The following is a 25,257-nucleotide window of genomic DNA, read 5'->3' on the forward strand; positions in this document are numbered from 1 at the left end:
ATTGTCACAGTTATGGGTTACTGTGATGTAGCGGACGCCAAGGTCATACACTTGCCGAAGAGCGGCGAGTGAATTTCCAATTTGATGTCATTCCTGGATGGGAATTAGCCGTCGGGCTGCACAGTTCTTTTTTGGTGTAGATGGAGCCATGGCGCTATATGGGATTGTTTATTTGGACTCGGAGAATGGAAACGAGGGCCGGGATATAACAGGTTATAACTCCATTTGAATAGAACAATGCATCACTATCTTTCCCCCGCGCTGCAATTGAATTATGGGGAAATATTTGTGCGTCTTGATGTTTTGCCGAATGACTTGGAGTAATCCATGTGGGTAGGACCATTGACGTGGACGCCGGTGGAGGCAGGCGTGATGGGAAATGACCTCGGGTATGTCCATCCTCATAAACTCTTGCCACAAATGACATACTAAATCCAATATCTTTCACTCAGATCTCGAGTGTTGGACCTCCGGTATATCTTTAGAGAGCGAACACTGGGATAATTTTCACATTCCAGAGGTTCTACTCTGTACTTATTAACGTCTGGAAAGCATCCACTGGGCCCAGTAACTTCAAGACGGCAGTCGTAGACACCCAGAAGCTACAGGCATTTCTTTGTCCTGATGAAGTGCCAGCAGTAATCTGGTTTGGATCTTTACAGAAATGTGGAAATTTGGCGGAAGGAACGTGCTGGACTGATTTATTTAAGGTTATCCGCTAAAAATGAGCTAAAATAAGCCTCCTTTCTGCCACGGTTGGGTTCGAGCAATAAACAACACACACGGAGTCTGCCAGCTCTGATATCCAACGGTTTCGCCGTATCGCGGTTTCAGATACAGCCATTTGTAAGGGCTGAAGCTGGATTTATTCTCGGCTTGTTTCGCCCTATCAGCAACAGTCACAACGTTGCATCGCGCTAACGCAAATCGTTTCTCAGGTCTAGCGCCGCGGTTCTGAGTTTATATGCGAAATCAGGGGGTTTTGTAAACCGTTCCATGTAAGGTTGTGTAAGTCATATCCTTCGCTCGCTGCAGCCCACGCGACCTTGAAAAGGACGGTCCGGGAGAGAGGAAGGAAGACCATGAATGGCCCTTTCTCTCCGTTGTCAGGGGTGGGAACTATAAGGTTTCCTCCCTCGGCTCGGTCTCACTCTCAATCCAAAACATAAAGATATCCCTCACCCAAGACAGGATATAGAAACATACATACACACTCATTTATATACATCCCATATACAACCTAATCCTGCCCCAAAACTCGCAACTTACGCCAATAATACATACAAAATGTCCACCAACACCGACCTCTCAAACCCCAGCCCCGCCCCCACCCCCGCTCCCAACCCCGCTCCGGCCATCAAGCCAACCCCTCCGCCCCGCCCTCTACCCCCCGACTACCAACTCCGCGACGGCTACCCCAGCGTCCCGGACTACGTCAAACTCCGCAGCACCCCGAATCTAACGCCCAAAACAGCCGAGCAAGGCGCCCTCGCCCTCGCCGGCAGCTGGTTCGGCTGCCACATCGTCCACACGCCCACAAACACCTCAGTCGGCATGGGCCGCATCATCGCCGACGGCGGCTGGTATTTCCACATCGTAGACATGGCCGTGGCCACGGAGCACCAGCGCAAGGGGCTGGGGGATATCATTTTTGCGAGACTGATGGAGCGCATTAGAGAGGTGGCTACGCCGGGGGTGTGGGTGTCGCTCCTGGCGGATCCGCCAGGGAAGAAGTTGTATGCTAAGCATGGCTTGGTGGAAACGGCGCCGGACTCGGTGGGGATGGCGATTATGCTGTAAATTCTTACCCCAGGGTGTTCGTTCGGCTGAGGGTGGCTTGGGTGTTTAGTGTTTAGATGGGTTTGCTGGGTTCTTTATATATGGATTGCAATCGATAGAAATGCGCCCGTTTTCGAGATAGAGGTGGTCTGTTCTTGTCTATTCGAATGATGATGATGATGTTTGTAGCGGTATTAATTGTTTAAGGATGTAATTAGACAAGAATCGGGAGAGAAAGAAAGAAAGAAAAGCTCAAACGGAAGAGCATAAAAAAAAGAAAAAAAGAAAAAAAAAGAAACTCTCAGGAAAGCATCGATATAACCCCCAAAATACGAAGTCAAACAGTGCGGATGGTAAAAAGACCATCTAGCTAGCATCACCATCTAGAAAGGATAAAATGCATGAAAAAGGTTGTATACAGGAGTCCCCCTTAAGCCAGAGCTGAAGAGTTTGAGTCCGAGGAAAGCTATGCAAAACAGCGAGAGAAGCCCCACTTTTCTTTTAAAAATCATCATCAACATCGTCATCATCAGCTACGTCTTCACCTCGATACTTCTGCCCTCCTCGTTCGCCCGACTTGCGGTTCAGGTTGGACATTTCGTGCTCTTCCGTTGCATTCCTGGCTCCGGACATCGCCATCGCCTGACGCCCGGTGTCTGAAGCTTCGAGGAAGTCGCGTAGTCGTCGTTTGCCCTCCTCCAGCGCCTGATGTGAGGCTGCCTCGGTCATTTTGATGATCGGACCCCAGAGATTCAGCTGATAGGTGACGTACGCGCCAATGGCGCACACGAAAAGGAGGAAGAAGTATGCAGGGTTGCGGAGGACTGGATAAGGGACGGATGCATTAGTTTTTTTTGTTCTGTTTTCAAGGTGGTCCGTAATGCTAGAAAGAGATGTCCTGGATTGCTTACCTGCCATGATTTCATTCCAGCCAAGCGCTAGGAGCAAGCCATAAAAGTATAGCGGCACCTGAGTGATGCCTCCGATAGCGCTTCTCTTTGCCTCGACGTACACGCCATCAGCGGTTTTCTTGAACCGAACTATTAAGTCTTGCTTCTTTGCTTCGCCGATCATAGTCATCTCTTCCTCCAGGCTCTTCCCCTCATCTTCATCAACACCTCCAATCGGGGTTAGGTCCTCTTCATCCGCAGGCGTTGCTGAGCTCGGCGTGTGTCCGATCCATTTGTCCAGTGGGGGAGGCGCGTTGGTCTCTGCAAGCCGGAAGCGGGCAAGGAGGGGGATAAGCGTTAGTGTGGATTCCCTAGCTTGTGTATACACACTTTCAATGTCATCGGTCGGGCGCCAAATTCGAGGAACGCCAGCATCGTCGTACCGGAATTTATCTTCGAAGTTCTCGCGGAGTTTTAAGAGGAGATTGCCCTCCATCACTTCCTCTTCGATTTTAGCTCGTAGGACTCCCCAGGATTTTCTTCTTAGTCTCCATAGGCCAACATCTACTTCGTCAAGGCTGGCGTCAAAGCTGCTCGCTCGTTCCGTAAATCTCCTTTCAGCATCAAGGACGGTGTCCACAAAAATAGTCCAGACTCTGTCCCAGATGGTATTCTCTGAGGGCTTGTCGCCGAACTCCGGAGCACCAGAACCACCCCTACCTGACCCAAGGGCATTAAACTCTAAATCGACCGATTCACCTAGGCGCGACCTCACCCACCGCTCAACTCTCGTTGCCAATCGCCGCATTTCATCTCTCCGAAGCTGCCCGCTGATTCTTTCCAAGTCCTTTTGGTATAACGATAACTCCTGTTGGTAATTGCTCCAGGGGGCATCTTCCACAAGCGTAGATCGAGCCTCCTTTTCGAATTTTTCGATCGCTAGCTGCCTTTCCCTACTTACTATCTCAGCAAAATCGTAACTCGCACCTCTCTTCTGGCCCGCCTTCACAGCGGCACTGACAGATTCGCTGAAATCTTGTACCCCGGACCTATGCGCGGCATTAAGTTGGCCAAGGAAAAGTGCCTTGAGCCGTGTGTCGATCTTTTCTTCCAACTCAGACTTTTTCATTTGATACACACGTTTGTGGTACCGGCTAGCCTCAGCGTCAAAATTCTTCACGGCGTTCATTCGCGCATTCCGCATAACCGGGCCCAGTCCACCCAAGACTTGAGGGCTACCAGCCTGCACGGCTTCTGCTTGCTTCGATTCGAAAGGACTGATGGCTTCGTCGAATGCAACTAGGGCTTCGCGTGATATTTCATCGCAGCGGAATTGAGCAAGCAGCTCTTGTTGAGTTGGCAGATCTAGGTCCTTGTTGTTTACAATTTGATCCCAAACACCTTCCGCATAAACGGCAAAACCATCTGCAGGTATCCTTCGGTGGTATTCGGGAAGGAATATGCCGCCTTCAATCGAGCCAGTTCCCCTGGAGTCGACGTTGTTAGGGTCGCGGTGAGCATTGCGGAAGCGAGTACTGAGCTTTTGCACCTCGTCCACAAACTTCTCAGGCTGGAAGTTCTTGTGGGGTAGTCCAGCAAATGCGAAATCGAAGTAATCATTAATTGTCGAGTTCTCCAATCCTGCAGGTTTCGAGAGTGAGCTCCATATCCGGTTTAGGTCCTGCAAGAGCGTATTTTGTAGGTTCTGAAGCGGAGTAGTTCCTACAAAGTCGCGGATGACGAAAAAGAGAAGAGAGCGCGGGGTTGACCTGTCTCAATCATGGGAGTTAGTCTCAACAACCAAGGAATTTCTATGAAAAATGAAGAAAAGGTTCATTCAACATACTTGTTGTCCTTCAAGAACAATTCCAAATTAACCTCAAAAACGGTTTTCAGTAGCCCCATATTAGCACCCTGATACAGGCCAACCTGGTGTTCCCAGATATTAACAATGAGAACCTCACTGGTGGCTAGGGCAAACAGTGCGCTCTTCCTCTCAAAGTCTTGATCTTCACCTCTCTCTCGACCATCTGTGCCCTCAACGTCCATAACAAGGATATTGTCCGCCATCTTCATTTGGGGGTCGCGATCCTTGCTCGACTCAACTCGTTTGTTCTTGGATAGCCAGATCCCCTTGGTCGTCTGCCGTCGCTCGGTCTCTGACATGACGCTGAAATGGGTACCAAAAAGATGGTTCAGCAACGTGGATTTGCCGGTCGATTGCGATCCGAAGACGGAGATGAGGTGGTAGTTGAAGCCGGCCGGGGTGACATTTTCGTAAGTGAGGTACCTGGATACATTGGGGCTGTCAATCGCGCGAGCGAAGTAGTAATTAGTATAAGAGTAAAAACTTCGAATATCGGAGAGGGCAAAGATGAGTAGTAGTAGTAAAGCAAACGCATACTTGAATTCCTTGTCCTCATCTATAACCTGCACTCCATGCTCGTAGCTCCCCGAATCCTGTCCCTCCCCGTTGCTCGCAAAGTGTCCGTTCGCAACCATTATTTGATGCGAAGTGGCCCCACTTTTGATTATTTATCTCTTTTCAAGCCTTTATCCACCGGACCTAGACAAGCAAGCAGTAAGAATTGGTTCCTCTTGTTTCTTCCCAATCCTAAGAAGAATGACGTTTCGCAGAGGTATGCGACGTGGCGAATTAGACGTCCGTGCAAGGCATATGATCGACGGGAGTCTCGAAACAGGTCAGTTCCCTAGCACCTATGGACAAGGTCTCATAGAATTGTATATCAATGGAGGGTTTGTGTGTCCCTGTTTTGAAGGTATATATATCCCCGGTTGTTGTTGTTGTTGCCGTCCCCGTGGCGCTATTGTTGCCCACCCACCTGTTGATCTCCTATTTTCCGGCAGACGGGAGAGGTTGCGGACAAGGCGCCACCAGTTACGTAGCACAAGAGGGTTTAGAAAAAGAGAATGGCAAGAAAGAACGAAAGTAAATAGAGTAACCAGTAGCAATAAGAATATTGTGGGGTCCAGTTGATCTGGAAGAGCGCCCGCTTGAAGCCGTCGTGGGAAGTTGGCTCTTCCGTTCCTCGGATCGCTCAATAAATAACGTAGTTAAATATTAACCTAGGCTAGGGCTGGCTTGGCTAGGTACATACATACAACTGTCCAACTATTCAAAGCCGTGCTTTGGAAGGACTCGACGATGATAACGGGATAATGAGGTATTTATATATCTGCTATGTGTATCTACCTATCTCTAAGTTGATTAAAAACTAATAATAAATCTTGAGCGTTGTTGAACGCTGCCAGAGCTCGGGATCGATCCCATGACCTGCACAATTCACATGACCCGATAGATTGATTGAACCAGGGGGAGCTACATACGTGACTGAGTGTTGTCGACTTTCTTAGAGTAAGAAAAGGTAGGCATCTACTTGTATGGAATACCTACCGTCAGGTCATTTAATATTGGATATTGTACGGAGTACGTACAACGATAAATGGAAGTGGTAGAAGTAGGTACCTAAGTACCTCCTACCTCCTCTTGTTTTCTGAAGGCACACCTATTGCTATGAAGTGAATGAGCAATGACAAGTATTAATTCGATCCCCATTCCTGTCCATTATGGATATTTACAGCCAAATTGAAAAACTTTTCAGAGCGCCACCTCCCCTCCCACGCTAATTACAGGGGGATATTCACAAGGATTAACTGATATATACAAACACGATCAAGAAGCAGGAAAGCATAGCAGAAAAGTGAAAAACTGCTAAAAATTCAAAAACCCCCTTAGTCCTTAAGAGCGCCTAAGAACTCATCAACAGTCTTTGTAAAAAATTGCTCTTCAAAAGTTGCGCCAAAACTGCAAGAGACTATGTCAGCAGCGGAAACTTTTCACGATCATCAAACATCACATGTGATGCCTCTCTGATCTATGAGATAAGGGGGGGAAGAAACATACCCAAAACACTGTACCCCAGCCACCAAAGCATTGCTCAATTTCCGTAGTCCTTCCGGGTCGAGCTTATGGAATAATGGATGCTGTTTAATCCGCGCCCACATCTGAACCGGCGTGAGCTCGCCATCCAGCTCGAGGGCTGAAGACAGCTCGAGCAGTCTGTCGAGTTCACATGAGGGAATCTGCCAGGTGGTGCAGTCGTCTAAGCTCTGTGGAGCTTGGTTGAGAACGGGTGCTAGGGCGGTCATGGCGTGTCCGTGCGGTTCTTCCCGGTCTTGAGGTTGGTGGACATGGTAGATGCAGCAGCGTTCCATGCTATTAGGATTTTGGGTAAATTTATGGTTAACTATCGAAAAGGACAAAGAGTAACCTGAGTAGAAGGGGGCGGGGGGTGGGGGGCAACACATACAATAGCACGAAATCCACGCCTACTTGGGTTGAATCAAGACCATATGGATGCCTAGGTGTTTGGAGTGGCTGCGAAGGTAGTCGAGTAGAAGCGAGACGATCTGACCCGTTGAACCCTGCGGGTGGTGATAGAGATGGCTGGGGCTGGGCGCCGTCTTTGGGAACCATGCCACGCTTCGAATGATCTACTACCGAAAGTTGCGACTTTCCCTCCGGCGGACTCTCCGGGATGCCGAAGCCGGGCGGAAAGACTCGTTCAACAGGCGCACCACCGAGAGATACCTCCAGCCGCTGCCCGAACCCCGGGCTGCCAATGACGGAGACGGTGGCCATCGGGTTATTGTATAGCCACTGGTCTTGTGGTCTGCTGTGAGAGATACCGGTACCAGGAAGGGCTATCCCATGCGCGAGCATGATGTCTCTAAGGATGCTGTTTTCCTCAGCTACCTGATACGTCTCGGTCTGGATAGATGATGATTCATCCCGAAGCCGGCTAAGCTCCTGCTCAAGGGACTTTATATATTTTTCTTTTCGTTCGCGATGATTGCTGGATGTCGTACGTACTGTCAGCCTTCCCGGCGTATTGACCTCCAACGCCGAAAGCGAGGTATAGAAGCGTATATAAATGTAACATAGAAGACAGGGATATGTGGTCGGGTTGAGAACTTACCGTTGCGCCCGTCTCACCTGTTCTCTCCTTCGAGCGTGAGCGGACTTTAACGTGTCGTAATCCACACCGGCGCCCTCTGCTTCTGCTTTTGTAACAATTCAGTAAATAGACGGAATTGTAATTTTCGGGCATTCAACAAAAAAACAAAAGAAGAAGAAGAAGAGGGAAAACAAAGAAAAAGAAAAGAAAAAAAAAGAGTATGCGAGGTTGCAGAACTCAAAATATGCAGCTCCGATCACCACTTTAGGGAACTAGAATAGACGAAACAAAAAACGTCCACATATGGGCAAATATATGTGATCAGCGCAACGGCATGAACGCTCTCTCTAGTGGCGGGGGATGCATATGGAATCAAACTCCCATGTTGACACACATGTTAATAGGGCCGAGAATGATTCTCACTTACACCGAAACCAAAAGAAAAACAAAAAAATAAACATGGGATGCAACCAATCTGAGCATAAATAAGCAAAACAGCAATATAAGACAAAAGGGAAGAAAAATGTCATATCAATCAATCGCCCCACGCGCACCCGTCAACCCAAACAGAGCTGAGCTTCCTTTTCTCTCTGGCTCACCTTGATTATTCTCCTCATCAACAGCTTGCTTCCTCGATATGTGGAGCTTCTCCTTAGTTTTTGTCCACAGCGAGTCGAGCGTGTCATGATAGTAAGGGTTGGGCGAGGGCGAGGAAGAAGCAGCAGCCGCCGTCTTCTGCAGGGTAGCTGACATCAGTGACAAATCTTTTGATTATTATTATTATTATTATTATTTATTATCTGCCTGTAGTCTGTATTCCACAGATGGAGAAGATCAATCATCAATCATGGCTTTTCGGGATGGGATGGGGACAAGACAAGCAAGCCGCTGGAAGCTGGAGTGTTATTTGACGTCCTTGTCCTGGGAAGACGCAACGATTAGGAAGCCTTTTGCCACAGTCTGCCCAATGAGGGTTTGCGCAAACCAGGTCCGTCGAAGCTTGGCCTGCGGCTTTGGCTGGTTAATTCCAAATCGCCCGGAGGTCTAAATCTGTTAGCCTGCGCGACGGCGGTTGTGAAATACCATGGTTCTGATACGTGTGCTCGGACATTTGGGGAGAAAATAGTAGTTTATTATTACGCAGTATTACTATTCAAACTCAATTGGCTGGCTACCTTGCTACTTGTGTAAGTGACGGAGTACACAGGTATTTCATCAGGAGGAACAAGCCCGGTTTGCAATCAGAGCTTGGCTCTAGGAATGCTATCTAGAGTTCTGAATCGACCGCGGGCCCCGTGGGAAACTTTTACAGGAGGGATACATATACTTCGGCAGAGGAGTGGTTAATAAATATATGAATACTTGTTCCTGCGGCCGACCACTAAATTGGGCTGAATGTTGTGTGAAATCCTGGTTCGATGGAAATGAAACTCTTGAAGCAAGGAATAAGAGCAAGGAGAGTTATATTACTCTTAAGACAGGTCTAGATTGAGGGAGTCGAGAGAGGCTGCATCTTTGTTGTTACATTAGGGAAATTTTTAAAAATGGGAAAATCACTTGGGAGAAATGAAAATAAAAACCATAAAAAATGAAAAATAAACAACAAAATACAAAAGAGCACCTATAAAAACACGGAATGAATAGAGAAGCAAAGAGAGAAGAAGGAGAATATAAAATGCCATGAAAAATATACACAGGTAGACTCCAGATATATGTTAAGCTTTTTGCCGGCCCGCCTTTCCATTTTGTCCCCGCAAAGAATTTCCGCTTTACACACGCATTTATTGTTAAAAAGTACATGATACTAACCAAATGGCTATTGTCCGGCAGGTTTATTAGTTGCTCTATTCCTCAAGGACACGGGTGACAAGACCAGTAGCGACAGTGCGGCCTCCCTCGCGGATATTGAATCGCTGCCCGGCCTCAGCAGCTACGGGGCGGTGTGTCTTGAGGATCATCTCCACGTTGTCACCGGGCATAACCAGCTTGCTTTCGTCCACACCCTCAGGGAAGCTGAGGTTGGCAGCCTCGTCTGGAATCAAAGAAATTAGTCACGTGGATCATGCCCGCGTGCAAGAAAATTTAAAAGAAAAAAAAAAAAAAAAAGAAAAGAAAAGAAAAGAATATTTCAATACGAAGAGGGGATATGTTTTCATCTTAACGTACCGGCTGTGCGGATGAACATTTGAGGACGATAGTTTTGGCCAAATCCAGTTCGGCGACCACCCTCAGCCTCGGTCAGGACATACATCGACACCAAGAACTTGTCGTTGGCCTTGACAGTGCCAGGAAGGGCAACGACCATACCACGGCGGATATCCTCGCGCCTAATACCACGCAACAAAAGGCCAGAGTTGTCTCCAGCTCTGGACTCGTCGCAGGACTTCTTGAAGGTTTCGATATCAGTTACCTTGGTCCGGATGGGGGCGACACCGCCGCCAACAACCTCAACTTCCGAATCCTTCTTGAGGACACCACGTTCAACACGGCCGGAGGCAACGGTTCCACGTCCGGAGATGGAGAACACTTCCTCAACGGACATCAGGAAGGGTTTCTCGGTGTCACGCTGAGGAGTGGGGATCCAGGTATCAACAGCGTCCATCAGCTCATCAATTCGCTTCTCTCCCAATTCGGGCTCACGGCCTTCCATGGCGCAAAGGGCAGAACCAAAGATGATGGGCGTCTCCTCGCCCTCGAATCCATAGGTGTTCAAGAGCTCTCTCATCTCCAACTCGACAAGCTCCAACATCTCCTTGTCCTCGAGAGCATCGACTTTGTTCACGAAAACGACGATCTTTTGGACGCCAACTTGTCGGGCAAGGAGTAAATGCTCACGTGTTTGAGGCCTGATGGATACGTTCTCATATTAGTATAATCATGCTCTTGAAAATGGGGGGATAATTTTTTTCTCCATCGGTCCTGTGGCGTCCTACATTTGACCGTCAGAAGCAGCAACAACGACAATAGCACCATCCATGTTTGCAGCACCCGTAATCATGTTCTTGATATAATCAGCGTGACCAGGGCAATCGACGTGTGCGTAATGTCTTTTTTCGGTCGAATACTCGATATGGGAGGTGGAAATGGTGATACCACGCTTCCGCTCCTCGGGAGCTCTGTCAATAGCTCCATAGTCCAGGAAGCTGGCCAGTCCCTTCTCGGACTGGCGTTTGGTAATAGCAGCAGTCAAGGTAGTCTTTTAATCAAAAAATAGCAAGTCCGGGTTAGAATCGCGATATAATTGACAGACGAAAAGAAATTTAGGACAAGAATGTAAGGGCTAGCTAACCTTCCCGTGATCGACGTGGCCAATGGTACCTAAGATGCAACATTAGAATATAAATGAAAGATCCATGATAAGAGCCAGAAGAAACGTGGTCCTACTTACCAACATTGACGTGAGGCTTCGATCTCTCGAAGACTGTTGCCATTCCTCTAAAAGCCATGCGGCGGTCCCGAAGAAGAGCATGTTGAATGGGGTTGGCTCCTCTGGGTCTTTGCAGAGCAAGTCTGCCAGTCCGCAGCAGGGCGTTAACAGATCTGGAAATATTAGCCATCTTGACAGTCCTTGGCAGTCCTTTGGTGCAGAGGAGTTGGTGGAATTGACAAGAGGTGATGAATGCAGATTAACTCGTCCTTGTCGAGATATTTTTCTCGTCTCAAAATTCGACGCCAAAAGATTTTCAGGGACAATGCTTAGTCATCAATTGGCGCCTCAGCTCGGAGTTTCCATGAATTAGTTGCAAGACACTGCATGAACTATGCATGCCCTGCCCACGTCTAATACAAGGCCAGAAAGAGGAGAGGAACTATAATGATGGATATCTCGAGTACATAGGGTTACAATTTGAAAATTAGGCTTGTTTGTTCAAAATAGCTGAAGAATTAAAAATATGTCTAATTTGGGATATATCATTCATGGTACAGATCAATCAATCAGGTCCAGCCATTCTTGGGCATATAAGTCCTTCATGTCTGTGATATAATATAATACAAGAACTCTCTTCACCAGGATGTCATGGCTTCTTCGGCTTTTCAGCATATATAGTGAGTCGGCCCAGTAATGTCCCTTCCATCTTCTTAGTCTCCACGGCGCCCATCTCTGCAATCTGCTCTTTTACCGTTTTAACCAGTTCTCGGGCTTTGTCCGGTGTAGGCAGTGTCTTCTTCCTCTTATCCTTCTGCAGCAATATGAATTCCACCTTCTTCCCTTTCTCGAAATATGACTCCACCATTTTCATTCGATGTGAGAGGTCATGGCCATCGATACCCCAGTTGAGCTCGACCTGTTTTAACGCGCGGCTAGGGTCTTTAGGTGCTTTTGATTTTGCTTGCAGTTTTTGCTGCAATACCCCCTTGCTCGTGATTTTGCATATAGCGGGGCGTTCGGCGGTTTCGGGAGCAACCTGGAGAAGAATGTTTACATAGCGGTCAAACGTATGTAAGGCAGCCCCCAAGGGAATTGGATCCCCAAGTGACCCGTCTTCGTTCACTATCTGGACCCTCCGCGCGGGAATGGCCTCGTCCTTTATAAGGCCGTTGTGGTCCCTACTGTCATTTGCATCTTTCTGTGGTCCGTATTTCTGCTGGAGATTTGCTGGCCGAGGTTGGGGTCGTCTCATTATCTGGGGTTCTGCGCGCGGAGCCATAGGTTGTTGCTGCCGAACGGGTTGGAAACGATAACATCTTATATGTCTTCGCGTGATCTGACGCTCAGCGAACCGGGCTGCTTGTGAATCTGCTAGCTGTAGGAATATTTGGCGGAGGTTTTGGGCGGTTCCGACGAGACCGCGGACATGATTCACTGGTGCTGCCATATCTTAGAGGCAGCTACATGTACCTATTACAATCCGTGCCCTCCCTCCTGGATTTATTTGCGAGGGCGAAAGCGCAATTGCAACCAGAACCTGCCGCAGACCTAATATTTATCAGTACCAACGACTTAAGGAAGCGAAACAGAAGAAACACCTATTTACCTTGCAGGACCGCTATTTCAAATCAAAAACAGCTCGAATGTTGCCATAAGACCGTACGAATGGTAAATGGTAAAGATGGTTTGTTATTAAATATAATACTTAGAAGAGGTTCTCAGTTTCCATTCCCAGGTTCCTGACAAGGGAAATTTTTGGTCAGCCACACCTGGATGGCTAGACTGCGCCACATGCTATAAAAAAATTACGCGGGAAGTTAACTTGGCATCTGTCCTCGACTCTTTTCTGCTCCCTTTCAACCCCCTATATCGCCTAGGTCCTAGGTGTTTCAAGTCAACTACTGTCTGGTGCTCATTCGTCTAGCCCAACAGTCCACCAGGTGGAGTACTTGCGATTAGCTAGAATCTATGATCCCCTTTGGTGCTCCCACTCTTTAATTATCCTTGTCTTGCCTCTGCATGTCTCAAACTGCTTTCCCCCTTGTTACGGACTATTTTTCGTGTGTTAGTTAATATTTGCATTCGCTCGCATGTCAACTGGGGTACACGCTCGTTCTCGTGTTGGAATTTGGTCATATTTGCCTTTTGGCTCGAATCCTCGGCGTCGATCCGTCTCCCTCCCAGCAAAATCTATCCGCGATCCATTTGAAAAGCCGGGCAGGCATTCTGGAGATCCTCAGCGCAGCTTCAAGAAATTTAGTTTCCGGGATACATTCACAGTTGCTACGATGACGCAAAGCCAGCGAACAAGGTATATTAAGACAGGGGGGATAATTGCTATCTTATTATTGTTTCTCTACGTACTCCTCCCAGGCGGTCAATCGTCCCCGGCCTCGATCAAGGCCCCCGTATCTGCCTCAAAATGCACGAAGCCACATGACTCCTCGAAGCCCTTGATTCAATATGCGTTGATGATTGATGCTGGAAGCACTGGCTCTCGAATCCACGTGTACCGTTTCAACAATTGCGGGCCCACGCCTGAACTCGAACATGAGGATTTCAAGATGACAGAGAAGAGGAAGGGCGGTGCTGGACTAAGCTCCTACGCTGAGGATCCTGAGGCAGCCGCAAGAAGCTTGGATCCTCTGATGGAACTTGCCCTGAATTCAGTGCCGGAGGAATACCAATCGTGCTCTCCAGTGGCAGTAAAGGCCACAGCGGGCTTGAGATTCCTGGGTCAGGAAACCAGCGATAGAATTTTAGATGCGGTGAGAACTCGCTTGGAAACTGTTTATCCATTCCCTGTCGTCTCAAAGGAAAAGGGCGGTGTTGAAATCATGGATGGTAAATATGAAGGAGTATACGCCTGGATCACCACCAACTACCTGCTTGGAAATATCGGTACCAAGGAGCGCCTCCCTACTGCCGCAGTTTTCGATCTTGGAGGAGGTTCAACCCAAATTGTTTTCGAGCCAACGTTCAACAGTGTAGGTGGAGCAACGGAGAAATTGGCTGAAGGTGACCATAAATTCTCCTTGGATTTTGGAGGCCGAAACTTCGACCTATACCAGCACTCCCACCTTGGCTACGGGCTCATGAAAGCAAGAGACACCATCCACAAAGCGATTGTGGAGACCAAACACCAATCTAGCCCATCTGACCAACAATGGCTCTCCAAGCCATTAGTCAACCCATGCCTGAGCGCTGGAACGTCGCTCACCGTGAACGTAACAATGGGGGATGGACATCCACTCGGTGAGGTTGTTGAAGTCAAGATGACCGGCCCGCAAGACATATCCTCTGCCGCCCAATGCCGAGGAATCGCGGACAAGATTCTCAAGAAGGATGCAGAGTGCAAGTTGGCCCCCTGTTCCTTTAACGGCGCCCATCAACCCCAGCTCCAAAAGACTTTTGCAAACGAGGACCTGTTCATCATGTCATATTTCTATGACCGCACAGCTCCGCTCGGTATGCCGGAGTCGTTTACTCTCCGCGACTTGCAGGATTTGACAGCTGCAGTCTGCGCAGGCCATGGTAGCTGGGGCGTCTTCGAAGGGATTCGCGATGCCATCAATGAGCTTGAAGAACGTCCAGAGCACTGCTTGGATCTTTCCTTCATGCTATCTCTCTTACACACTGGATACGATCTCCCGCTTAATCGCCAAGTTAAAATTGCGAAACAAATCAACGGCAACGAACTTGGCTGGTGCTTGGGTGCCAGGTACGCAATATCTTATCTTTTTACTTCCATTTTTCTTGTCTCCCATAAACCCCAATTTATATTTACTACGAAAGAAAGTACAGGCTAACACAATCAAACAGTTTACCTCTTCTGAACAAGGAATCAGGCTGGCAATGTCGCATCAAACAGGTCGCATAAATTTCACCGTTAATAGATATAGATTTTGTTATGTGGTTTAATTAATGACTTTTGCTCTTTTCTTGTCCCCCAACTCAACCCCGCCCCGCCCCATAATAGAGTAGTCATATATATATGATGCTATAGTTGCTCACACTACTCGCTCAATCTTCGTGACATAATGAAGAAGAACATCCTTGTTTCCCTTCCTATTGCCGTGTCATGTTTCTCTCTTTGCTTGCTGGGAAATGAATTTATGCCTGTTAATCTTGTCTACTTACACACCCTGTTGCGATACTCGGGTTGTTTGCTGGGCTTCAACCATTCTTTTTTCCTTTAATCCCACTTCCCGTTAGCCTTCGCTTTCTTTTTCTTTTTCTTTTTCTTTTTTTTCCCTTACTTTTTTGTTTCGCCTCCCGTATCTTTACACTTTGCATGTATATTTACACAGAGTTTTGATCACTTCGGATATCTGTTGGCTGTATCTATATGGACATATATGTATACACCTATACATATCCCTCTTTTGCCTTTTACAAGGTAACTAGAGGAATTCTCCCTGCCGGACTAATAATTTATGTAATATTTTAATGTTCGAAAATCCTCCTTGTTGCATTTGTTATTTGTTCCCCTGTGCCGGTATCTATGCCCCCCTTATCCCGCCTTCCCTGGTCGTTTTTATTGAAATAACATTTTATTGCCCCTCTTTCATTGGCCCTTCCAGGATCATGTCTGCCACTTCTTCCAGGAGGACCCTTTGTGGCTTGTCGATCCTCTCATCGTGCTGTATGACGAAACACGCCATCTCCCCTCCCAAATGTCCCCGTGGAAAATAAACAACCTGAAAACGGGCATTTCCATGATTATCCAACGCCTGATAGCGCTCAAAGGGGAGATATGGAGTTGTTCAACACCGAAATCCCGCTAACCGGAAATAAGATATTCAACCTACTGAAAAATTACCTAGAAGTGGAAGTGGCAGGGGAAATCTACAGAAAATGGGCTTGTGGACATCCGTGTAGAGCAAACCGGGTATTTAGTATGTGGGCGTGCAAAATTACCGAGCTTAGCCGCACCATAGATGTGTCTTCTTCAGATACTCCGTACGTTTTTGAGAAACACGGGTGAGCTGAAAGAGCTGAAAGAGCTGAAAGATCAGACGCAAAAATACTACACGGAGGAAGGCAGTCTGGACAGCTTGATTTTGCAAGCTCCCAACATCAAGAGATTTGAAAAGCTTCCTGGTCCCTTCGGTTTACTATGCTCTAGGTCGAACCTCCCAATCAAGAAAAATGATGAAGATCTTTGGTGCGGATGGTTTAAAGGTGTCTACAGCCAGAAGAATCATTGTTATTACCTGAGATTAGAAAGCGGCCTAGCAGCATCAAGCAATGTTGCGAAGTTGGCGTTTGGGGCTATATATATAAGGGCCTACCTTATGGAAAGGTTTCTAACTTCACTCAATCTTGTCCATTAAGTCAAAAATTTTCTACAAAACAATATTCCTCAGAAATTTTCAAAATGTGCGGCATAACGGGGAGCATTGCCCTGCGTCTAGACCATGTACGCGGGGGTACTCATGGCAGCCCTGAAGCAGCCCCTGATGAGTCCCTAACCTACAAACTTCAAGCCTCTCTTGAGAAAATAAAGCACCGCGGACCAGATGGATCTGGCATCTGGGTCAGTCCGGATGGCAGTATTGGCCTTGGTCATTGCCGTCTTGCCATCAACGACCTCTCCCCCAGCGGTTCGCAACCTCTTTCAAGCGATGATGGGCAAATTCACACCGTCGTCAATGGCGAGATCTATGATTACGACCGGCTGCGGGGCGTCTCTGCTGTCGTTCACGGCTACAAATTCCATGGCGAAAGCGATAGTGAGCTCGTGTTAGCTGTCTACAAAATACACGGATGCCCGGAGTTCTTTAAACACCTGCGAGGCGAATTTGCATTTATTCTTTATGATAGCCGCGATGGATGCAAAATGGTGATTGCTGGGAGAGAGATAGGTTTGGTATTAAGCCTCTGTTTTGGACAACTGTTGGGGATAGGGTATTACTAGCAGCGGAGGCAAAAGCATTTCTGCCTTTGGGTTGGAAGCCAGAGTGGGATGTTGGGGCAATACTGGAACGCGGTTGGACGGTTGACGACAGAATACAGTTCAAGGGCGTGAAAAAGGTATTGCCAGGCCAATGGCTTGAAATCTCCAAGAAGGGGCTTGAATTACAAAGATACTGGGATTCGGATTATGAAGATAAGGTAAGGTATCTTTCCTAGTCCATAATGGCCTGTGACGAAGCTAACGGCAGAGTAGACAAAACCTGACACTCGGAGCATTGATGAAATGGCAATTGGAGTCCGCGAGCGACTCGTCGAAGCAGTCCGGCTGCGACTCCACGCTGACGTTCCTGTTGGCATATATCTGTCAGGTGGTATCGATTCGTCTGCCATTGCAGGAATTGTAACCCAACTTGCGAGAAAGGAACACATCAAGATTGGCAGCCAAGCAACAACGAGAGTGGAATGCTTTAGTGTTCAGTTTCTAGGAAATTCGGGCTATGATGAGTTAGGTATAGGAGTAGTGTTGAACATTAGACTACTTATCATCAATAACTAACATCACGTTTTACAGGTATCGCCGATAGGACAGCCAAATGGTTGGGTGTCGAAACAATTAAGAAGGTTGTTGACGAGGCCATTCTAGCGGATAATTTCACCGACGCAGCATATCGTTGTGAACACCACAACAACGATCTAAACTTTGTGGCGAAGTTTGCACTATCGACGCTTCCGCAAGAGAATGGGATCAAGGTCGTAATAACAGGTGAGGGAGCTGACGAACACTCTGCGGGATACGCATACTTCCTACAGGACCTCCTGCTAGAGCCGGACCTATCTCAGCCGAACTCTAAACCCTCGTCGGACGAGGTCCGCCAGCAGCTGCTAAAGAAAGTGGTTGATGAGATGAGCAATATTTCCCGCAATCACGGAGCGGCCAAGAATGACAAAAACGGAGATAATCGCTTTCTTGCTGACGCCAATTGCTGTTCAATGCCCATGATATTATCCTGGGTCGCACAACCATCCACAAAGGTTTTCGCATCATGGATACGCGACAGTAATCAAGAGTACGATTTCTACAAGGCGTTAATGATGTCGCACTCATGTGAAGTCCGGGCCAAGATGCGATCAACCTGGCATCCACTGCACACATACCTATACATGTGGAACAATAGCGCCCTATCCAACTACATTCTTTCGGATCTGGGCGACCGCCTCGAAATGGCCCACAGTGTTGAGGGACGCACACCGTTCTTGGATCACCATCTCACGGACTATGTGAACAGGCTTCCTCCAAGCGTCAAAGTCGCCTATACCGCACAACAAATGACGGCGGATACTCAGCAGGACGACGCAATCTGGAAGAACGCCGGGTCAGCACTGCAGTCGATAACAGAGAAATGGATCCTGCGCGAGGCGGTTCGGCCGTACATTACTGATGAGATTTTACCGGAGGAGAATGCGTTCCTGGCACCAATAAAGTAGCCAGAAAAGGGGCCCCTGCATCGCATGTTTGAAAAGCTGCTGACTCGTGATGCTGTTTAAAACCTATGTTTTGTCGGCTACAATGTAGTTGAGCGGGGACTAGGTCGAGCATTTGGTGATAACGCATATGGACTTGTGTTCCGTACGTTGCTGTGCGTCGGCTCGTGGGTTGCCTTGTCACAAAGTTTAGGCGTTAAAGGGGCAGAGGCGGCGGACTATTCATTAAGTGCATCTGCTTTTACCATTTCTTTTATGGGGCTGATGGTGTTTTGATGAATCAATGAGTCTACGATGGAATTACCTGCCACAGCTCACGAAGCCCCACTGGAAGCTTTACACAGCTTGCCTGAGTGAGGAAGAGGATAGCTAGCGATCCCCCTTTCCCCCCTCAGTCTTGGACTGATCTCAAGATGCATCCCTAGGTTAGAACCGCTAAGCTTCACGCTATGGGTAACTATCCATGATGACCGCGCAACCTTATCTAAACCAAACCTTGGAATAGTTATATCAAAATATATCCATTTGCCTAAAAATTGCAAAGAAGCCATAAATGCCATCATACTGCCTCTAGGTTAAGAGCAACGGCCTTGAAGACTTAGATTGAGATTGACCTGGTTCCTAAACAAAATGACATGCGCTCCTGGGAGGGGCGAGTATCCTATTGTATTCAGGCAACCAAAAACTCAAGGCAGAAATCTAGAGTCCCATTCTATTAAATTTCCTAAGCTTTAACCTGCATTCAAATAGAAAAGAAATTGCCATTTCTCTCGACCCCGTTGAGAAAATTGAGTAGAAAATAAGGTAGTTAATATTTAATGACGAGTAAAGATAGAAGTAGGAACAAAATCTTCCAAGGCAAACCGCATAAAAAAACGCCGCCAACGCCGCCAACGCCTGGTGAACTCCCTTGTCAACATGCGCATATTTGCTCATGGCTCCACTACTTCCTCCCAAAACCCGACCTCTGGATATCAACCTTATGCACTCAATAAACATCAATTCCACCCAATAACGCCCTCCGCAACTCTCACCCCTGTCGCATTAACAATCAACATCCGCCGCCCAATCACCCCCATCTCGCACGTATCAAGTCGCAACTTCCGTACCGTCGAGTTGCCACCCATCTTCTTCTGACCAGTTATGAGTTTCATACTGGCTAGAGCTGTGGGTGAGGCCTCAAGATCTTCCGGCCGCGTTAGATTCTGGAGTGGGAAGCGGTGGAGGGGCGGGAGTGCGTCTCGGGATTCAGAGGGTGTTAGGTCGCCGTCGGGACTGGGAAGGAGGGGAATATTAATGTTGGGGTGATGTCTTGCCCTGTCCTGACTTGCTCTGCCCAAGGAGGGGGGAAATGGGGAAGGGAGGCTATATGGTATGTGATAATGAAGACATACTGTATTTCAACCCAGTAGGCTCTAAAAGTCTCTACCGGAAAGGGTTGGATCTGCCTTTGTTCTGCCTGTTCGCCCGTTGGCCTATTGATATAGAAGTGAATCGCCTCCCTTTCAGCAGTGTGGTGTTCACGGAGAGTGACCTGGTAGTCGAATAGGACACTGTTGCTTGCTGTTTCGTCTGCTTCCGTGATTAGGGGTCGAAGGAAGGCTGTGGCTCCTCCCTGGCTGGTTCTCGAGGAAAACCCGTTGCACATATTCTTATGCAGCGCCGTCTAATGGCGGATATTCGTAGTTATGTTTGAGGTAATGAGATGAGGGTCGAATGAAAGGGAAGCGTATAAATAAGAGGGAGAGAGATTTCATGTAGCTATCGTTGATTGCGAGAGAGAAAGGGGGATGATTACATTCCTGTCTGTCTGTATATATCACATATCAACGCCTCCGCCTCCGCCTCCGCCCTCCGCCCTCCGCCCTCCGCCCTTTCCCTGGCGTGCTGGATCTGCAAAAGGATGTTCTGTATATCTCCACTTTGACTCTTGATGTATGAGTACCATGGTAGACTATTTAAGATGCGTTAAGGGGGTTTGAGCACATTTCTGAACTTTATCTTAGATCAGGCACACAGTGAGCAAATTAACTCGCTGAATGGAGAAACCTCTCTAACAGTACGGAGTATATTGATTGAGATTCTGCGTAGATAATATCATCTGTTTCCCATTCCATAAACGTCTGTATGCCCCATTTCTCAGTATATCTCACGCACAAACAACCCTATAACCCATTTTCTACACATTTCACCCCTGGTCTCAACCATGGCCCAGACATATTCTCTTCCACCCCTCCCTTTTGCCTACGATGTAAGTAAAGAACTTTTTTGCCCCTTCCCGCCTTGCGGCAGCATCTGCGGTAGGGCTAAACTCGGGATATCAAAAAAAAAAAAACTTCTCGATACTAGGCTCTCGAGCCCGTCATTTCCACGCAAATAATGGAACTTCACCATGCCAAGCACCATAACACCTACGTGGCAAACCTCAACAAAGCGCTTCAAGACCAGATGGAGGCGATAAAGGCAGGAAACATTCGCGATCAGGTTAATCTGCACGCTATAATCAGTTTCAACGCCGGTGGACACATCAATCACTCGCTCTTCTGGGCCAACCTGGCCCCTTTGGGAGCCCCTGAAACCAAGGTCGACGCGGCGCCGAAGCTATGGGAGGCAATTCGGCAGCGGTGGGGAGAAGATGATGGTGTATTCCGGCAGAAATTCAGTGAGGCGTTGCTGGGAATTCGAGGGAGTGGATGGGCTTGGTTGGTTCGCCAGGGAACCCAGGGGCCGTTGGCTATCGTCACAACACATGACCAGGATATCGTCGCGAAGGATGAGGTGCCTATCTTTGGGATAGACATGTGGGAACATGCGTATTACTTGCAGGTGAGGACTGGCTTTGGGATCACATCATCTCATTCGTTTATTACTTTTTGGTTTGTTCCATCTCTTATGTCTGACGTTGAATCTATTCTGTGATGCCATTTAGTATCTGAATGGGAAGGCAGCCTATGTCAAGAACATCTGGGCCGTCATTAATTGGAAAACAGCAGAGGAACGATACCTTGGAGGGAGCGTTGATGCCTTCAAGGACCTCAGGGCGTCGATCTAGTTGGTATTTTCGTTGATTAGGCTGAGGTTGCCGGTGTGGTTTGAGAGCACTGGAACGCAGATCGGACATGTTAAAGGCTCAAAAGACGCAGCCGTGACTAGCGAGTGACTCATATTAAGAAAAATATGACCTCGGTTTTCATGTATATCCCGCCTTCAGGCGAAATCAATAGGAAATGAAGGGATGGACACTGAGGTGTACATCTTGATATAACCACCCTTGCTGTTGAAGATGCGTGATAGACAGGGTAGCGGGTTCCGCTAGGCCAATGAGCGCTTCAATGGGGAAAGGGTAATTATCCCGGATAGCACGAGCCTGAATCTTTCTATATATTTACTATATTGTTCATGAGACTCAAAATTGCTCCAGCAAGCTAGTTGCTGGTCCCCAACCCTACATTATTTATAGCTACAGCAGCCTATTATGATGTCACTGTGTAAAAACTTAATTCCACATAATACTCATTATAGACACACACCAATTAAATAGTTCTACTGTAACTACTCTGTAATTGGTAGTTATTATTTAATATTTAATACTATCTATGATATAGTCAGTATTTATCTGTCAGAATCTCAGCTAAAATATCCAATTGACTGAAAATGTCACTTTAGGCTGCTGTATTAGCTTCCGAATCAGAAGTCTCTGTTCGTCCAATCAATCCTCGATGGTCTAGTGGTGATGATTTCCGCTTGTCATTCTGTCTCACGACTGACGAGCGCGGGAGACCAGGGTTCGATTCCCTGTCGGGGAGATTTTTCTTATTATCATATGTATGTTTTATTTCTCGTGGAAGAAAGAGCTAAAACCTCGAAGTGTTCATTTTTGCCCATTTATTTTTCACCTGTAGCTTGCAGGAAGTGGCCCTTTCGAGTTCCACGCAACACTATCCATTAGGTTCATCGACGTTTTTCAGCAGTGATATCCAATATCCGATGCTAGGAGAGTCGACTCGGGGGTTGTAGAGCCTAATTCAAAACAGCGATTGAATCAGACCACTGTCAATATGAATAGTAGAATCGATTCGAGAAGCGCACATGGGGGTTTGCGGCCAATGACCAGAAAAAATACCATCCATTGATAGAATAAATTGCCCACGTTTTGAGAAGGTGGAGGTCCGTTAAAAGGTATACGTACATCAATCGTGAGACAGAACGTGTTCAAGAAATAATAATTAGAGTCTAGACTGCAAAACATGTCGTCGGACATTAGAAAACAAGGGGTATAAAAGGAAATCCGAGTTTAACAGTAACTTAAAATAACAGAAATATTTACGCGTATATGGTTGTCCCGTCTACAACCTTAGGTCAAGAAGAAGAGAAAAATATATAAAAAAGCGCCAAAATATAGTACATGCTAGATATCGATGCGAACAGACCATAGAAGGGTTCCGTCCGTGAAGGTAAGCGTAGGAGGATATATTCAGGGCGTGATCTCTTCTATGGTTGGTCGTTTGATTTCGGGTTTCTTCCCCATGAGCTTGTTCATTACATTGGTATTATTGCGTGGTTTTGGTTGCGAGGTACTCGCAGATTTTGTGCTCTCGTCTTCATCGTGGGATATGGCGCTTTCGTTGTCCGTGCTTGTATCAGAATCAGCGGCATCGCTTTGTTCTTCTAGCACGCCCAGGCCAAGGTTCTAAAAGGGGAGAAAACCGTTAGTTGTACTCCAAGTAAAAGCTCCGTATGCGGGGTGTCTATGAGTATCATGAAATGTTCCTGCGGATAGAAGGAAGAAATCGTACCATTTCAATATATTGCCCGTCAACTTCAGTCTCGCCACTATCATCAAGCTCCACGCCAGCTACATTTCCGGCAGCTATCTCTTGTTCTAAATTTTCATTTGCAGCTCTCAATTCGGGAAGGAAGGAAGCCAGTCGATTTCGTAGCGTGGAACTATGAAGTCGTATTGACGGTTTGGAGTGCGGTCGGAGGTGTGGGATGGAAACGACGTCGCTAGCGTTAGATACGGTAGGAGTGTGGTTGCGTTCTAATTCCGACTCGCTGCCGGACGACGATGATGATGAAGAGGAAGAGGAACAGGACATTGACGATTCAGATTCACCGCTCGAGGATGTCTCGTCATCGTCTAGTTGCTCCTTGGGTGCGCGATAACGATGCGTTAATGGTCGAGGTACAGGCGCATCGTCACCCCGGTCACTGCAACTGTCGCTGTCGTAGCTAGATTCGCTGCTCGAGCTATCGCTCGCGGAACTACAGCTTGTAGAATCTACCTGGAGCTTGGATCTTTTTGGCTGGGATCCCAGCTCGGGAGAAGGGGTATCCTCATCATCTTCGAGGCACCGCTTCTTGGTGGGTGGGGCGGCGACGGCAGCCATTATTGGCAGAGGGTCCTAAATAATCATCTTCTGGGTCTCGCCTGCGTTGGGGTAAGATATCGTTAATATGAAGTTGAAGAATGATGATGTATTTATTTAGCTTCGAGCCCGTAAAAGCTTCCAAGCTTTTGGAGAAAAAAGAAAGCACGTGCAAGCTCGATCCGGAACGTCAAAGCCCTAACCCTAATTGTAAAAGCTGCAAATTATCAACAGTCCATGGGCTAAACTGGTCAGTTTCCATTGCTGTTGCTGTTGTTTTTGCAATGGCTAGCTACTCTTCAAATGTCCTTTATCGCCTGTGAGAATCCCCATCACAGAAACACCCGCACTAGGCGCCCGCATAAATACATAAATATCACGTGCGGTGCTCACATCCTGGCGGCCAAAAGGCCCCCGCGGACAGTTTTAAAGCCCTTGAGATGTACACGAATGAATCGGGCACCCAGCGCCAAATACGTTGGTTGCAACGGCAAGATTATCAGCAGTGATGCATTCTTGAGATTGATCAGTCTCTTTGCGCTTTTTCTCGCCGTGCTGGTTTGAACGTCGTTCGTACGGGGAGTTATAACTTACCTGCATCCGCCCTGCGCGCGCTGATGAACAACTACTAGCCGCTTCACCAAGGCGCTATAGAATCTAAGAAAGGTACATGCCTCCTGTTTATTGTGCCGTTTCAAGATTGCTTGTGCTGTCGTTCCCTCAGAATATATATTAGCTTTCTTTGGTGGTTAGGGATTGTGTTGTTGGGCTGGGCCATGGAACAAGCTCCCGCAGAAACTCCTTCAGCTCTTCAACCATTCCCCTTCGATAATTGCTCTTTTGCTTGCAAATATGCTGTTGTCTGAGAACGAGGACTATCTTCCAGAGGGACATCCTTCTTGTCTCCTTTGAAGCTACTACCTCGCCCATAATTCAGCCACGAACTCTACAGATTCGAGGGACTTGCCGATATCCTCCATTTGTAGTTCTTGCCCTGGTTTAGTTTCTTCAGAAAATATTTCTTTTTGTATTCCTATGTCTTGCTGGAATGCACTCCCGTTCTTTTATCTCCGCCTTGTTCAAACCTGACAATGAGCATTGTTTTGTACACTTCCTTTGATTGAACTAGTTTCATAACTCGTGTACCTTCTCTGACCTGGGCCGATTTATTTGGGACCCTCATTTGAATTCCTTGAAATTTGATACATCAATAGTCCCTTAGCTTACAGCACACTAGGATCTGCTCTCTCCCCGAACCGCGTAGCATTGCTCTAGCAGTCCACATCTATACGTGATATTTCAGTCCTTTGAGTAAGGCTGAGACAATATCGAGTTTCACGGCTTCACATAGGGAACGAAGATCAAATTTTGTTTCGCGGGAAATACCTCCGCGCGGGTTTTGCCTGTTAAAAGGGGGATCCATTAAACTGCCTCGGGCTTGTGGTTAAATACGTTTGTGGTTCCCTGAT

At 47.4% G+C, this 25,257-nt stretch overlaps 10 protein-coding genes and 1 non-coding gene across 13 annotated transcripts; 5 read left to right on the plus strand and 6 right to left on the minus strand.

Moving 5' to 3' along the window:
• Nucleotides 1-679: 679 nt before the first annotated feature.
• BDBG_09335 (protein SEY1) lies at nt 680-5,714 on the minus strand. Its single transcript, XM_002620265.2, has 4 exons — nt 5,074-5,714; nt 4,516-4,974; nt 2,691-4,438; nt 680-2,603 (listed from the first exon to the last, which is right to left on the minus strand). Exons 1-4 carry the CDS (start codon nt 5,169-5,171, stop codon nt 2,281-2,283), a joined length of 2,628 nt encoding a protein of 875 aa, XP_002620311.1. The 5' UTR covers nt 5,172-5,714; the 3' UTR covers nt 680-2,280.
• Nucleotides 788-3,258, plus strand: BDBG_09334 (GNAT family N-acetyltransferase). Its single transcript, XM_031723964.1, has one exon. It carries the CDS (start codon nt 1,288-1,290, stop codon nt 1,798-1,800), a length of 513 nt encoding a protein of 170 aa, XP_031581349.1. The 5' UTR covers nt 788-1,287; the 3' UTR covers nt 1,801-3,258.
• A 281-nt stretch (nt 5,715-5,995) lies between the features above and the next one.
• Nucleotides 5,996-8,701, minus strand: BDBG_09336. 2 transcript variants are annotated; one of them, XM_002620266.2, is made up of 5 exons: nt 8,248-8,701; nt 7,670-7,751; nt 7,001-7,546; nt 6,595-6,906; nt 5,996-6,495 (listed from the first exon to the last, which is right to left on the minus strand). In XM_002620266.2, the coding sequence occupies exons 1-5, from the start codon at nt 8,399-8,401 to the stop codon at nt 6,423-6,425; spliced, it is 1,167 nt and encodes a 388-aa protein (XP_002620312.1). In that variant the 5' UTR covers nt 8,402-8,701; the 3' UTR covers nt 5,996-6,422. The 2 variants fall into 2 exon arrangements, with proteins under 2 accessions (XP_002620312.1, XP_031581350.1); XM_031723965.1 differs by having other exon boundaries at nt 7,670-7,754.
• Nucleotides 8,702-8,714: 13 nt separating this feature from the next.
• On the minus strand, nt 8,715-11,353 carry BDBG_09337 (elongation factor Tu, mitochondrial). Its single transcript, XM_002620267.2, has 5 exons — nt 11,037-11,353; nt 10,938-10,966; nt 10,582-10,844; nt 9,815-10,494; nt 8,715-9,680 (listed from the first exon to the last, which is right to left on the minus strand). The coding sequence occupies exons 1-5, from the start codon at nt 11,203-11,205 to the stop codon at nt 9,493-9,495; spliced, it is 1,329 nt and encodes a 442-aa protein (XP_002620313.1). The 5' UTR covers nt 11,206-11,353; the 3' UTR covers nt 8,715-9,492.
• A 101-nt stretch (nt 11,354-11,454) lies between these two features.
• Nucleotides 11,455-12,752, minus strand: BDBG_09338 (translation initiation factor). Its single transcript, XM_002620268.2, has 2 exons — nt 12,625-12,752; nt 11,455-12,566 (listed from the first exon to the last, which is right to left on the minus strand). The coding sequence occupies exon 2, from the start codon at nt 12,463-12,465 to the stop codon at nt 11,665-11,667; it is 801 nt and encodes a 266-aa protein (XP_002620314.1). The 5' UTR covers nt 12,466-12,566; nt 12,625-12,752; the 3' UTR covers nt 11,455-11,664.
• An 88-nt stretch (nt 12,753-12,840) lies between these two features.
• BDBG_09339 (guanosine-diphosphatase) lies at nt 12,841-15,581 on the plus strand. Its single transcript, XM_002620269.2, has 2 exons — nt 12,841-14,739; nt 14,841-15,581. The coding sequence occupies exons 1-2, from the start codon at nt 13,109-13,111 to the stop codon at nt 14,896-14,898; spliced, it is 1,689 nt and encodes a 562-aa protein (XP_002620315.1). The 5' UTR covers nt 12,841-13,108; the 3' UTR covers nt 14,899-15,581.
• Nucleotides 15,582-16,239: 658 nt separating this feature from the next.
• Nucleotides 16,240-18,950, plus strand: BDBG_09340 (asparagine synthase (glutamine-hydrolysing)). The gene is made up of 3 exons (XM_031723966.1): nt 16,240-17,135; nt 17,191-17,446; nt 17,509-18,950. The coding sequence occupies exons 1-3, from the start codon at nt 16,854-16,856 to the stop codon at nt 18,420-18,422; spliced, it is 1,452 nt and encodes a 483-aa protein (XP_031581351.1). The 5' UTR covers nt 16,240-16,853; the 3' UTR covers nt 18,423-18,950.
• Nucleotides 18,951-18,987: 37 nt separating this feature from the next.
• BDBG_09341 (uncharacterized protein) lies at nt 18,988-21,840 on the minus strand. Its single transcript, XM_002620271.2, has 3 exons — nt 21,424-21,840; nt 19,814-21,332; nt 18,988-19,694 (listed from the first exon to the last, which is right to left on the minus strand). The coding sequence occupies exons 2-3, from the start codon at nt 20,065-20,067 to the stop codon at nt 19,418-19,420; spliced, it is 531 nt and encodes a 176-aa protein (XP_002620317.1). The 5' UTR covers nt 20,068-21,332; nt 21,424-21,840; the 3' UTR covers nt 18,988-19,417.
• Nucleotides 19,118-22,006, plus strand: BDBG_09342. Of its 2 annotated transcripts, XM_002620272.2 has the most exons (3): nt 20,423-20,670; nt 20,769-21,245; nt 21,349-21,963. In XM_002620272.2, exons 1-3 carry the CDS (start codon nt 20,626-20,628, stop codon nt 21,469-21,471), a joined length of 645 nt encoding a protein of 214 aa, XP_002620318.1. In that variant the 5' UTR covers nt 20,423-20,625; the 3' UTR covers nt 21,472-21,963. The 2 variants fall into 2 exon arrangements, with proteins under 2 accessions (XP_031581352.1, XP_002620318.1); XM_031723967.1 differs by having other exon boundaries at nt 19,118-21,245; nt 21,349-22,006.
• Nucleotides 22,007-22,125: 119 nt separating this feature from the next.
• On the minus strand, nt 22,126-24,043 carry BDBG_09343 (uncharacterized protein). Its single transcript, XM_002620273.2, has 2 exons — nt 23,216-24,043; nt 22,126-23,109 (listed from the first exon to the last, which is right to left on the minus strand). The coding sequence occupies exons 1-2, from the start codon at nt 23,807-23,809 to the stop codon at nt 22,894-22,896; spliced, it is 810 nt and encodes a 269-aa protein (XP_002620319.1). The 5' UTR covers nt 23,810-24,043; the 3' UTR covers nt 22,126-22,893.
• On the plus strand, nt 22,133-22,225 carry BDBG_17989. Its single transcript has one exon. It is a non-coding gene; the product is annotated as a tRNA-Asp (tRNA).
• Nucleotides 24,044-25,257: the final 1,214 nt, after the last annotated feature.

Source organism: Blastomyces gilchristii, assembly GCF_000003855.2.
Source record: "Blastomyces gilchristii SLH14081 genomic scaffold supercont1.39, whole genome shotgun sequence".
NCBI classification, from domain to species: Eukaryota; Fungi; Ascomycota; class Eurotiomycetes; order Onygenales; family Ajellomycetaceae; genus Blastomyces; species Blastomyces gilchristii.